Genomic DNA, 14,860 nt, shown 5'->3' on the forward strand with positions numbered 1-14,860 from the left:
AGTAATCTAATCTAGGTCTACCTCTACCCCTCCTAACTCCCGTTTCTGCCTCTAATATGTCTCTGACTAGACCTTTATGCCCGAGAAGGTGTCCTACCAACCTATCTCGCCTATTTCTTATTGACTTCCATAGAGTCCTCTGTTCTCCTATTCTTTCTAATTCTCCTTCTCCATCCGCGGTATCCTTATCATTCGTCTGTAAAATCTAAAAAAGTTTTAGGGAAATGCGAAGATTAGCTCAGGATAGAAGAGGTGCGTATCCAACCTGTCTTAAGACTAACGACCCTATCATGATTTCAAATAAATCACATTGCTAGATTTAAGCAATGACAAAATCGTGTTATATGTTATAAATTTCGAGATGGAGGAGCCCAATTGTGAGGTAAGGTAGGGTAACGGAAGTATTAAGATGTATCATCATCATCATCATCATCATCATGAGGCTATCAGTCTGAAAACTGGACACGCACCTTCCTGTTTCGAGGCACTTTTCCGAAAATTGGAACATTCCATCATCTTATCTCTCTCCTTTTCCTTTTTGACTTCCTTTGTGTTCTCCTACTCCTTACAGGGTACTTGAACTTCAACATTCCCTACCTTTTCTATCCTCATCATCTCCCACGGTTGCTCCAATGAGTTATTTTATGACGATATACGCGGTTTTAGCCACAATTTAACGCCTGCATTTGGTCATTTTTTTGCAGACCCTTACTAAAGGTGCCAACGAACCACATATGGCTTGCGGGCCTTTGTTTGCCAACCGCTGCTATAAGTTATTATCAGATTTGGAAGAAGGTTGTGGTAATTCTATGTGGCGCTTGCATCGCCCGCATTATTTACTTAAAAAATACTACACTAAATGTGTAATTATTACATTTTTATATTATATACTCGTTTTCTGACACGTATGGGTAAGCAAATTAAGGAAGTATTAGTAAAGGTCGTAGCTTTTTGTTTCACGAAGGCTTCGAAACACTTCCTTTCCTTGAACATCAGCGTTTAGCAAATAATTGATGAACAAACGAAATTTNCTTTATATTCGCTCTTTCCCTATTTTTTCTTTCCTTGCATACCAGTATTTTTGTTTAACTTTTATTTATTTTCAAACAATACTGTTTTCTTAATAGCGCTTCTATTTTATTTAAAGCTGTCTCTAACTCCTCTTTGCTAGATGCTAATACTGCATATCTAAGCATACTAATCTTTTGCCCCTGTATATCTATCCCTACAGTTGTACTGTCTTTAATGATGTTGATCGCGTCTTTGATGTATATACAGTGTAAACTCTACATAACGACACTTAAGGGAGTGAACATTTTTCGGCGTTATAAAGAGTGGTCGTTAAATGGAGAGAAATAAAAGATACTATTTTACTATTCTATAATAATATGCATTTACCAATATAGTACACATTTTGCACACGAACATTATTATTCATACATTGCGTATAGCCTGTTATCTTCGTCTGATGTTTTTTGCTGCTCCAATATTTTAATTGTATTTTGTTACGTATCTTAATCATATCTTGAGGTACTGCTGGATCAACTTGATTATATAAAAAGTATTTTTTTAATAGTTTCGCTGCATCAGGTGCTTGTTTGATGCTTGGTGGACGGACAGGATCGTCTTCTTCAACAACGTACACAGCTGCAGTTCTTACCTATTTCGGCAACTTAGAAAGTACTGCTCAATGATTTCTAATGCCGCATTGTTGTCGTTAAATAGAGTGAGCGTGACGCTATATAGAGTGTCATAATGTATATAAAACAATGTAAACCAACCAAAGTCAAGCAATTTCGACGTTTTAAGGAGTTTGTCGTTAAATCGAGTGACGTTATAAAGAGTTTACACTGTATTAAAAAGTAGCGGTGACAGTTTACATCCCTGTCTGACTCCCTTCCTTGTCAATTTAAAGTACGAAATTATTTAACTTACAGAACTTTTTGTGTATTATATTGGTTGCTCCTACAGGTACCTAATATTTAATGTTAATTTAGGTTTATTAGGATCTTTCATTGTTTATCTGTAATGTTTGTAGGTGAAACCTTTTTCAATGAAATTGATTGAATTATCAATCATTTCCATAAAAACAAATAAAAATAAAACTGTAAAATTCCTAATAATCCGTAATTGTACAGGACATTTCCACATAACTTGAATGTGGGCACTTGCCCGACACAAAGTGCATCGTTTGCATTACCTTAGCTCTGTCTTTGATCTAAATGTATTCCTACTGCAATTTCGTCTTTATCACGTTGGCTTTAAGCCCCACTTTGTAATTGTTGGCCCGCTTAGGCCAGTGACATGCAGTGCAGTTTGTTGCTGATGTGAATCGTCGACCACTTTCAGTTTCGTACGCATAGAAGTAGCGGTGTGTTGTCGTGATCGCGTCTACCGCGAGTTCGCGGGGATTCGATGTTCTGTTTTTTTTTTTTATTTATTTATTTCGTTATCTTTTTGTGTTTCGTTGTTTGTTTATTGTTGCGCGTATATTTTTTTTGTATCCGTTCGCTACACGCCAGAGTCGCACGTCTTCGCAGGCAATGCACAAGAAATTTGATGTTGTTCTTGTTGTTTGTGAACGAGGCAATTAGCTTGCGCTTTCATTGATGGATTTCCATTGTTTACATGCATACATGCGTTCACCTGATGATTATGATCATGCTTTCGAATGCCTCTTTGAACTATTACACGATTTGTTGAGGTAATTATTCTTCATGCGATTGCTTTTTCTCATCTGCTGGATGGGATACTTACGTATGTAGGTTTAATTATCCTTTTTTATTATTAAGACAGGTAATTGGTAGATTTGTTTTAAAAACCTTATCAAAGAGAAGCCATTAAAATAATAATTGTAGCGCTGGTGGTGATATATGAATGTGATATAATAAATTAGAAAGTGTCTTTCACATTCTTCTTACATAATGTTTGTTTATGCGGGAATGTATGGAGACAAAAATAATGGTAAAAAGGGATGAAAATTATAAAAGACAGATTAATATCAAACAAAATGCAGAAATGAATAAGTTACAGATCATATCTGTAAGAGGACATTAGGGCGGTAATTGGATTTTTTAGTTTTCCGTGAGGATATGTTTTTCGTCTATATTTCCCGAATAAAAAACATACACGAAAAAAAGGACTTGTAGTTATCTATAAATGTTGTAGTTTTACGTGTTTATTTGTTTGCCATTTTGATTTGTTGAGACAAAATTGTTTAAACAAATTACAAAAGTGGAAAATGCGATGTAGCTGTTGGATTCTACGTAAGAAATGACTGTGAAATTTTTTGTCGGTTTTTACTTTGTTGGTGTAAAATCTGGAAAAATAATTGCGTAGTGCCACTAAGTCATAGTATTTAGCTTCATTGTTTATAATAATTTTATTCAAATATAATGAAATCAAATGACAAAGTGTCAAGAGATTTTGCTCTTCATCATTCGGCTTGAGATTTAATGGAAGAAAATTTTAAGTAAAACCAAAATTTCTAAAGTTTGTATTGTAAATTCGAGTTTTTTTAAACACCAGTAAACTAACGATATGCTGTCTTGACGAGAAAAATGCATAAGAAGTTTTTTTTACAAATTTTTGCTCTTTTCATTTGGTATCATTCGTGTTTTTTTTTTGTTTAGGAGATATGAAAGATAATGCGAAATAAGTCCAATGAGTAATGAGTTACTAGGGGCTATTTTTGAAACATAGTTCTTCTTGTATTTGTAACTCTTAATGTTGTTTGAAAGAAAAAGAAATGAATAAGAAATTTTGAATCACTAGTTTGTTATTTGCTCAACGTTTTAGTTTTCTATCTGAACCAATTTTTCATTTCCGATATGCAATTTTTTGTATAGTTTTTAGGATTGTAATAAACAATTACCTCTAACGTTCCCGCCAAATTGCAAGGATAAATGTTTTAAACGTCACTGCTTATGAGATGCATTATTAGCATTCACGAAGTTTCGTCTAACATAGTTGGGAATCTTTGTTTCAATCTTTAACAATTAGGATTCCTGGCTATGACAAAGGTACAGCTACATGAAATTATCGATAATATAGTTCAAATACCTACATAACACGTTAAGGATTACTTCATGAATGTTGAATTATAGCAGTCTCTCATAAGGCTACGTTTAGGAAAATATGAAAGTACACTTTTAGGTATTAAGCAAATAAAAAGTATTAAGTAAATTATTATTGGAACATAAGCATAACGTCATCATAGGGTCGTCAGTCCTAAGACTGGTTGGACATCTACCTCCACTTTTTCCTATCCTGAGCTAATCTTCGCATTTAATCTAATATAATCTATGTCTGAACTATTTACAAATATACACAGCGCAAAATTTGGAGATATTTAGGGTAGTAGTTTAAAAAATATCCGATCATTCAAATTATTACACGTATTTTTGAATAAGTATTAAAAAACTTATCAACTAAAAAAACATTTTGGTTTGTTAGAAATGTAATTTTAAAAGTTTCAGGGGAAAGCCAGGAACTTCAATGCGTTGACAATTTAATTAAGTCAACATCTTAAATAGCGAAGATCAAACTCGAGACAATGGATACTTTTTAAAAGTACTTACTCTACAATCAGTAATTAAGATACGTGAAGTTATGATGTGAAAATTACATCGTAATAATAATAACAACAATAATTAAACAAAGCATAATTGATGGTTCCTTTTCCTATTTCTTAAACTGAAAACGGTTTCTCTTTATTTGACCATAAAAAACGCCAGACTAATGTTAGCGAAACCAACAGAGCGATACCGAGCAACAGATGTTTGACTTTGAAAGACTACTAGACATATAAATTAGTAACATGCGTACGTATATATGCGATACACCAACAATTACGTTTCGATAATTTAGGCACTTTCGCTTTTCATCGTTTTACAAACAAAATCCATTGTGTTTCCTCTATAATTTCATTTTCAGTAAACATTAATGTTTTTATGTCCGTCATTATGGTGATTTTAATGACGTGCACCTACTTCTGCTTACAATTACCATTTACAAGAAGTAGAAATCCTTTTGTATTTAACTCATAATGTAACCAATTTTCCAGGACAACTTCATTTATTTATGCAGTTGTTGTTTATTCCTTAACTAGTGACCCGCCCCAGCTTCGCACGGGTGCAATACTGATATTAAATATATTTTTGTTTTGTTTAGATTATTATCGAAAATATCGAAAAGGGGAAATCAAAAGATACCCCCTAAACATACTAAATACTTCAAAATTTTAAATCTGTAATATTTTCGAAAATATTCATTTAAATTACATGTTGTAAAGGGCCATATTGATCTATATTAAATGCACAATGTATTTAAGATACTTAATTGGATAAGGATTAATGTCGTATTGCTTAAAATCGCTTCGTAAATAAGCCATTATTTCTCGTAAAAAGTAAAGGATAAAAAATGGTTATTGTGGGTTATCCCCAAGAGATAGACATATACCATCGCGGACTTTTTTGTAAACCCTTTTAAGATATACAATATTGTAGTACATTATTTTGATCTATCTCGTAGGGTTCAGCCAGCGTTTGCAATGTAAGTGCAAAAAATGTGTTTATTTACATCACATTAGAAACCTCTAAAATTATCAGTGTGTTCCTACTATATTATGCATGTATTATACATATAAACCTTCCTCTTGAATCACTCTATCTTTTAAAAAAAAATCGCATCAAAATCCGTTGCGTAGTTTTAAAGATTTAAGCATACATAGGGACAGACAGCGGGAAAGCGACTTTGTTTTATACTATGTAGTGATTATTTCACTGCATATTTGTATCGCTTATCAAATGCATCTATACCACCGTTTAGATTTATTTATGTCACCTGCCTTTAATCAACTCCCTTCAATCGGACCATTTAAACACTTGATATTAATTTCGGGAAGTTTCTCGCCACTCCCTTTTGTCGCAAGGGTAGCAACTTTTAGTGTGCCGTTTCATCCGGTGTTGCAAACATGCTGTTGTATCGATCGCTGCCTCGGGCGTTCGCTCATAATATTTGATAAAAGTAGAGTTATTCAAATTTTGAATTTAATAGTAACTAATTATTATTGTAAATTTGCATTCCGACCAACAATTAGCTTTCTCTTGTCTAAAAGTTTAATTTGCGAGTTACGAGTTTGTCATCAGGCTGATTTGATTATTAGTCCAATATAATTAAACTTGTCGATCTGCAAATATTTAAAGGAGAGCTAGCTTACAAGCAACATATGCAAAGTTTCCCCGCACTTAATAAGTCAAGTGTAACAGCTTCCTTCATCATTAGTTATTATATTATTTAGACGTACCTATAGGAAGGAAAAGTTTTAATCTGCGAGGCAATGAAAAATTTCTTTTATAGAACGTTAAATTCGTTTTATTATTAGGTATGTCTCTTTAGTTTGTTGACAATGAAAAATATAATTGTGAAACGTTTTGGCTGTTTTTTCATTAACTAAAAAAAAACAAAATCATTCCAATAAAAATTTGTCCTTGAAGATGAACTATCTGAGATTATTGCAGGGGTTTCCCCTGGGCAGTGTTACAAGGGGACTTTTTCAATTCTATGGCTAGCTTTTCCATCAAAGGGTATCAAAGTTGACCAAACTTTTTCCGTAATTTTATATTTTATACAACTCGATTCTGATGGTTAATTAGAGCATATGATTTTGAATATCATGTTTATTTTTATATAATTTCAATATTCCTTACTAAAAAATATTGATTGTTTTCTTTCAACCATAACTCTTTTATTTCAAGTGGTATTAGAAAAATTCTTTCAAATTCTCAGTGAGCATGTTGACTTTTCAATCACCGAAATCCTCTTTAAAATGTTTCATCACCAGGAGACGACAGAGATGACAGAAGTAATAAAAATCAATTCAGTCAATTAAAATAATTACATTAGTGAGCTTTATGATATAGGATAATATAATTGTATGGAAAACAGTGAGAGTAGAGATAAGTTTCGTTTAAATTTAAATTCCTTGTAGACAAAAAAAAAGTTGAAAACTGATTATTACTTATTAACGCATTTGTTTTATCTTAACAATTTCCGTTCTTGGTAATTCATGGTAACATAGTTTTCATTTTGTATCATTTGTTGCGAATTATGCTATATAAAAATATCCAATTTGCATCCTACGCTAGACTAAATAAATTTTCTGTAATGAATGCAGATATTATATGTAAAAGCACGTGTTCACACATCCTTTATGCATCACATGAGCAAGCAACCGGAAATTTTAACATAAAGACTTTAACGGAAATGATTTAATCATGACTTAGGGGGCTTTGTATCAGGCTGATATTTTATGGTTTAATAACCTCTTAACAAAAATGTATGTTCACATATTCAAATGCTTTAACACGTTTTGTTCGTATAATTAACTTTATCATAAACGCAATGTTAACTGGCAGTGAATTTTCACTTTTAACTACTTACAATAAGTCATTTAATTGGTAAAAAAATTAAGGTCAATTATAAATTAGGATGGAAAAAGACGGAGATACACACAAAGTAAAGAATAGCGTAGGGTGGGGTCGTTTCTGGAAAAAAGAAATTATTATTGTCACTTTTTGAGTTTTTTGATTGTCATAGAGAGCTTTTTATTCTCAATCTTTCGTTGATACGCGTGAAGGAAATCTTCAGGAGTTTTTCTCTCTATGGTGGTAGGAAGAAGAACTCTTTCAGAAGATAAGAGGAGTAGAGGTAGATCTAGGTTAGATTCATAATCATCATTAGGTCGTCAGTCTTAAAACTAATTGGACACGCACTTCCACTCTGTCCTATTCTGAGCTAATTTTTGCATTTCCCTAATACTAGACCAACCCATATCCTTAACTATTTGCCGACAGTAATCTAATCTAGCCCTACCTGTACCTCTTGTTATTCCCGTTTCTGCCTCTAATTTGTCTCTGGCTAGACCATCATGTCTCAGAAGGTGTCCTACCAACCTATCTCGCCTATTTCTTATTGACTTCCATAGAGTCCTCTGTTCTCATATTCTTTCTAATTTACCTTCTCCATCCACGGTATCCTTATCATTCGTCTGTGAAATCTAAAAAGTTTTAGGGAAAAGCGAAAATTAGCTCAGGATAGTGGAGGTGCGTATCCAACCGGTCTTAAGACTAATGACTCTATTATGATTTTCATTTTAAATGCAAGCATTTCAAATAAATCACATTGCAAGATTTAAGCAAGGACAAAATCGTGTTATATGTTATAAATTTCGAGATGGAGGAGCCCAATTGTGAGGTAAGGTGGGGTAACGGAAGTATCAAGATGTATCATCATCATCATCATCATCAGTCTGAAAATTGGACACGCACCTTCCTGTTTTGAGCCACTTTTCCGAAAATTGGAACATCTCCCTCCTTAACTATTTGTAGTAATCATCTAATCCAGGGTTGTCTCATGTCTCATGAAGTGTTTCATCATCTTATCTCTCTTCTTTTCCTTTTTGACTTCCGTTGTGTTCTCCTACTCCTTAGGGGGTACTTAAACTTCAACATTCCCTACCCTTTTTATCCATCGTATCCTCATCATCTCCCAGGGTTGTTCTAATGAGTTATTTTATGACGATATATGCGGTTTTAGCCACAATTTAACGCCTGCATTTGGTCATTTTTTTGCAGACCCTTACTAAAGGTGCCAAAGAACCACATATAGCTTGCGGGCCTTTGTTTGCCAATCGCTGCTATAAGTTATTATCAGATTTGGAAGAAGGTTGTGGTAATTCTATGTGGCGCGTGCATCGCCCGCATTATTTACTTAAAAAATACTACACTAAATGTGTAATTATTACATTTTTATATTATATACTCGTTTTCTGACACGTATGGGTAAGCAAATTAAGGAAGTATTAGTAAAGGTCGTAGCTTTTTGTTTCACGAAGGCTTCGAAACACTTCCTTTCCTTGAACATCAGCGTTTAGCAAATAATTGATGAACAAACGAAATTTACACTTTGTCATCATAGATGACTTTGTTACTTTCTTTAAAGAACGGTAACACTGACGTGTTAATTAAATTAACTCGAAAAAGTTGCGATTGCTATTGTACATAGAAGTACAAACGACGAAATCGATGTCCTGGTGTGTCTACTTGCATAACGTCGTCTAAATATGACGGTTAACGATATTTTTTTCTTTCTTTCTTTCTTTCTTTAATAAAGGTCTTTATTGTCGAAAGCCAGTGTGAAAGCAGCGCGATATATGCGTGACAAGCCATTTCTAGTGTTCGAATTGTATTTTGCGATAATGTAACTGCTTTATGCATTTATATATAGGTTGGTAATACAAAACCTTTTTGCAGACGAACAAACTCTCTCTTTTGTTGGTAGGTACGTTGTTTAATCGTCTAACAATGTTTATGTAATCGATAGACGAAAAACTGTTCTTTAAGAATTCCGAGACACTTATTAGTTATGAACACTTTAAAATGATCCGTTTGATGGTTTAAATCAATTACTAGTTAATTTCGTTAATTTTATGTTTTTATTGTGTTTACATTTTTGACGTTTCATGTTCCAATTGGTCGCTCGATTTACCAACAACATAAAACTTTATGTACGCCGTTCCCACCAGTCACCTAAATAAACGAATGTAACATTTTGGGGAAATACCTATTGTAATTTTTTACTAAAGTTTCTTTGTGGTACATCTCAAAAATCAATCAATTCATGCAGGGATACATTTCAATTAATAAATGTGATTAAAGAACCAAACCTAAAACTTTTAATATCTTAAGTTGAATGTAACATTTTTTGACCAAATATTATATGGTTGTTTTATTGTAGTTAACCATCATTCATATATAAAACTTTCATTAGACTTTAATGCACCTTAGTTTATCATGATTTTGTTTACTAATTTTAAAATCCTAAATTTATTTATTGACTTTTCGTCAAGCATCATCATTAAACTAATTCCGCAAGGACAAGGGTCTCGCAAAGATCTATCCGCTTGGAGCCACGCAATGGCTAAGGCCGCCCCTGTATGTAAAGCACTCCTGCAAGATTTTTCAATTTTTTGTTAGAAAGAATAGATACTTCGAAAGATAAGTGCCGTTTTTTGACACTGGGGTTTGAGTTATTTATTGTTCTCTTGTAGTCAAGAAAATATTTCAAAAGTTACAACTATTAAAAAACTTAATAATTTAATAATATGTACATCTAATCGTCCCTAAACATACGCGCTATAGGATCAATTTGGTTTTCTGAAAATTAATTTTTGATTCACATATTCGTGCTATTTTTTAATCTATACATTGAAGACTCGACCAACATCATTAAAAACAGTAAAACTAGAGGGACAGATGTACAGGGGCAAAAGATTAGTATACTTAGATATTTGCAGATGATATAGCAGTATTAGCATCTAGCAAGGAGGAGTTAGAAATAGCTTTAAATAAAATGGAATCGGTATTGACAAAACAGTATTGTATGAAGATAAATTAAAGTAAAACAAAAATACTGGTATGCAAGGGAAGAAAATGTAGGAAAAGAGTGAATATAAAAATAGGAGACGAAGAATTAGAAGAAGTGGCTGATTTTAGGTGTCTAGGAAGTCAGATAAATCAGGACCGAAGGAGTAGTAGAGATATAAAACAAAGGATAGGGCAGGGTCGCATCGCCTTTAATAAAAAGAAGTCACTTCTGTGCTCGCGAACTATTAATTTAGAAATTCGAAAAAGATTGTTAAAGGTGTATGTTTGGAGTGTTACTCATTACAGGTGCGAAACATGGGCAATGGGCGCGGCGCAAAAGAAAAGCTTTCGAAATGTGATTTTACAGGCGAATGACGAGGATACCGTGGATAGAGAAGGTTAGAAATGAAGAGGTATTAGAAAGAATAGGAGAATAGAGGACTCTGCGGAAGTCAACAAAAATTAGGCGAGATAGGTCGGTAGGACACCTTCTTAGGCATGAAGATCTAGTCAGAGGCATATTAGAGGCAGAAACGGGAGTTAGGAGGGGTAGAGGTAGACCTAGATTAGATTACTGTTCTCAAATAGTTGAGGTTGAGGAATGTTCTAGTTTTAGGGAAATACAAAGATTAGCTCGGGATAGGAGAGAGTGGAGGTGCGTGTCCAACAAGTTTTAGGACTGACGACCTTATGATGATGATGATATTTGTGCTTGTCGCCCATATATCAGGGAACATATTGTTTCTTCTGTGACATATTAGTTAAAAAGTCGTTTTGAAAGCTTTCCGATGTCTGTCAGACACATGTTACCAAGTCGTATATTCTTTTCTTGTTAGAGACAGAATTATGTAGTGGTTTTAAATTCTCAAGTTTAACATTTAAGTTACCGTTCCTCTCGTATTTTAAGGGCCTCTGTCATGAGAAAATCTAAAAATGTTGCCTATAGGTGGAGATTATTTCGTAAATAAATTATCGCTAATTGAATAATACTTTCTTACATTTGCTGTTAATACGTTTTTAAAGTATAGTAGTAAGTAATCTTCAAAATCAAATAGAATATTATTTTTGTTTCAGATTTGAAAATGAAAAATAGGTGACGTTTCGCAGTAGGCCGAGAATGTTAAGATGGTTAGGTCCAAAGAAGGCTCCGACCCATCAACACCAAAGCACCGATGGTATCGCTACAGACGATCCTTTAGCAGTCATCGATTTTACGGGAAAATCTCGGAAAATTTATTCCGTCACCAGGTCAGCCCTTACTCATTATCATCATTTTTCTTTTTGATAAATTCCGAAAATAACGAGAAGTAGGTACATTTTTATAATCTATTTCAAACAGAAATATTCGCTGATTTTTCCTCTTATGAGATAGATGTTGTTGTCTTTTATATAAAAATTATAAAATGGTTGAAAAAGTATGCTGGATGAAGTTTAAAAAGGATGAATTGCACAAAAATTTTTAGAAAACTAGTCTGGAAGAGAACGCTTTATTTAATAAATAATAGAACTCTTCATTTTCACAATTTTTTTTATTTTTACTACGACAATTGTTTCGCTAACATAGTAGCTTCTTCAAGTGGAGTGTTACACTTTATTTAAAGGAATGCTTTATTTGGAAAACAAGGAAGACTCTAAAATCTCAGCAATATTAGTATTGCCACTATAAAACATCAAGAATATGTTAAAAATTGAATATTCTCTTCAAAAAGTTTTAAATGAATTCAAATACAAACCCTTAAATACCTCGATGTATAAACAAATGGAGTTGGAAATACTACTTTCAAATGTTTCCTTTGTATTTGAAACAACATTATCTTTCATAGTATTTGTTTCGATACAATGTAGCTTCAAAGTTTACTTTTACATTTAAAATTAAAGATGTCCACCTGTCCCAAATGTTAGGGACGGATGGACTACCGGATAACGAGGGTTAAATATTGATGTAAGTAATTAATAGCAACATCAGGCAAAATTTTCTGCCGCAAGGATTACTAAATATTTGTTATATTAATCGTTAAAATATCGAATATAATTAAAACCGTACACTCGTTTGCATCACTTATTTTGTTAAAATGTTTAAACAATTAAAGCTAAAAGATACTTCTTAGGCAATTTTATATTCGGAAAATGCATTTAAATGACAGATCTAAAACTATGACATCTTTATTAAAAAATCGATTAAAATAAATAATTTAGACCCCCAAATGAGAATGTAACCGGGATGTTCTTTTCAGATCAAATCCACTTTACGATGATGACGGTAACATTATTTCTTCGAACCATAGCAGTCCAAATTCGGAATTAGGAAAGGAGTATGGAAGGAATAAGTCGTCTTCTTCCGGTTACAGCGGAAGCCATCAAGGAAGCAGCAGTAACCAAGAACTGTTCGATTCAGAAAATGTTAAATTTCGCGAAGACACAATTTCGATATTAGAACAAAACGAAGACTATGTGAAGTCGATTCAGATCGGATGTGGTAATAAGAGACTTATGCAATCGCGTGCTTCAAGTCTAACAACTGGAACAGGGGCTAACCTGTCGGCGATTCCTGAAGGAAAAATCGACTGTTTGATTCCGAGTCCGATATGGCCCGACGAGCACCTATTGAAACTGACGCAAACTCGTGAAAACTTCAAAGACTCTCTAGTCGACGAAACGCTTCTTTTGTACACCAGCTTCAGTTACATCCCTGACGACAACAATGAAGAACAAAAAGACATTTCGGTCAAAGAACTCCTCCTCGAACTCTCGGAGTATGTGGACAAAATGTGCGACGTCGAAATCACGAAGAAACACGACCCAGAACAAGTGCTGCGATCGATCAAAGAAAAAATAACCACTAGTCTAGAAGCTTTAAAAAATTGCACGGAAGAAGAAGTGAGAAGGTTGTGCATCAACTTGAGCAACAAAGCTAGAAGCAATTCGGTCGTTAGAGCGCTCAGTAATTCTTCGTCCAGTGGTAATTCGAGTCAAAGTTCACCGGAATGGAGCGGCGGTTGTGGTGGTGGTGGGGGTAGGGTGAGGACATATTCGTCGGAAATCGAAGACATTTACCATTTACCGACTTCCGGGTCGTCTAGTAGTGGATTCAGTGACGTAAACAATAAACTAAACAATAGTAGGTATACGTTGTTCGACGATTTCGTGTGTGATCAGAACGATTTGAGAAACACGCTCATTTACGCGACTTTGTACCGAACGAAACTGAAGTTGTTGAGTGGTGCGAACGAACGAATTTTCGAACGGAACAAGTGGAACCGTTCGTCGAACACATCGAGCAATCAGAGTCGCAACAAGAATCTGCTCCGGGCCGCTCGCGACACGAAGCCGAGCGTGTGGGAACAGTATTACGGTGTTAAAACGGTACCTGTTAATGTTAGTACAACGTACGTGCCTAAACCTGCTGACGTGCCTTTATTTGTAAGTAATTTTTTACAATTTTATTATCTGCTCTTGTGGCCAGTACGTTTATTTAAACCTCTTACTTCGCGTAAAAAAGTACTGCAAATGGTTCGCGTACAAAGAAACCGAAAGATTTATTGCAATACAGTAATGGTTGATAGTAATACTGGTACTTGACAATTATAGATCTTAATACTGTTTTATATGGTAGGTATCTACTTGACGATTACGTCGCCATTGTTATTAATCTAGTACTCGACGATTACGCTCTCTCTGTACTATTTGTTCTGGTCTTAGACGATTACGGTCTCCAGTAATATTTTCTCTAGTACACTATGCTTACGGTTCCCACTAGTGATTTTTCTGATACTCGACGGTTATGATCCCCAACGGTACTAGGTGGATTATTGTTCTGAATACTACTTTCTCAGGTACTTGAGGATTACGTCCCCAGTAGTATTTTCTTTAGAACTTAATCATTATGGTTTCCTATACTATTTTCCTTGGTACTCAACTGTTACGTTCGCAATGGTACATTTTCTACTACTGGATGATTATGTTTCCCAATACGGTTTTGTCTGATTATAGACGATTACAGTAATTTCTCCGTACCCGATGATTATGGTTCAGAATAGTGATGATCCCCAACAGCATTTTCCGTGGTACTCGGTGATTATTGTTCTCAATACTACTTTCTCAGGTACTTGACGATTACGTCCCCAGTAGTATTTTCTTTAGAACTTAATCATTGTGGTTTCCAATACTATTTTCCTTGGTACTCAACGATTACGTTCGCAATGGTATATTTTCTACTACTGGATGATTATGTTTCCCAATACGGTTTTCTCTGATTATAGACGATTACAGTAATTTCTCCGTACCCGATGATTATGGTTCAGAATAGTGTTGGGGATGATCCCCAACAGTATTTTCCGTGCTACTCGGTGATTATTGTTCTGAAAACTACTTTCTCAGGTACTTGAGGATTACGTCCCCAGTAGTATTTTCTTTAGAACTTAATCATTGTGGTT

The 14,860-nt window shown here is 34.2% G+C and overlaps 1 protein-coding gene across 2 annotated transcripts in view; it reads left to right on the forward strand.

Annotated features, from left to right (window-relative positions):
• Positions 1-2,342: 2,342 nt before the first annotated feature.
• LOC108739809 overlaps positions 2,343-14,860 on the forward strand; it is a 59,856-nt gene continuing 47,338 nt past the window's right edge. Inside the window, exons 1-3 of one of the 2 annotated variants that reach the window (XM_018473884.1) lie at positions 2,343-2,757; positions 11,502-11,675; positions 12,662-13,847. In XM_018473884.1, the coding sequence (XP_018329386.1) occupies positions 11,545-11,675; positions 12,662-13,847 (1,317 nt within the window). In that variant the 5' untranslated portion in view covers positions 2,343-2,757; positions 11,502-11,544. The remainder of the gene's footprint in view (positions 2,758-11,501; positions 11,676-12,661; positions 13,848-14,860) is intronic. The other variant, XM_018473876.1, reaches the window with a different exon arrangement.

This window comes from Agrilus planipennis, unplaced genomic scaffold, assembly GCF_000699045.2.
Source record: "Agrilus planipennis isolate EAB-ADULT unplaced genomic scaffold, Apla_2.0 scaffold25, whole genome shotgun sequence".
NCBI classification, from domain to species: domain Eukaryota; kingdom Metazoa; phylum Arthropoda; class Insecta; order Coleoptera; family Buprestidae; genus Agrilus; species Agrilus planipennis.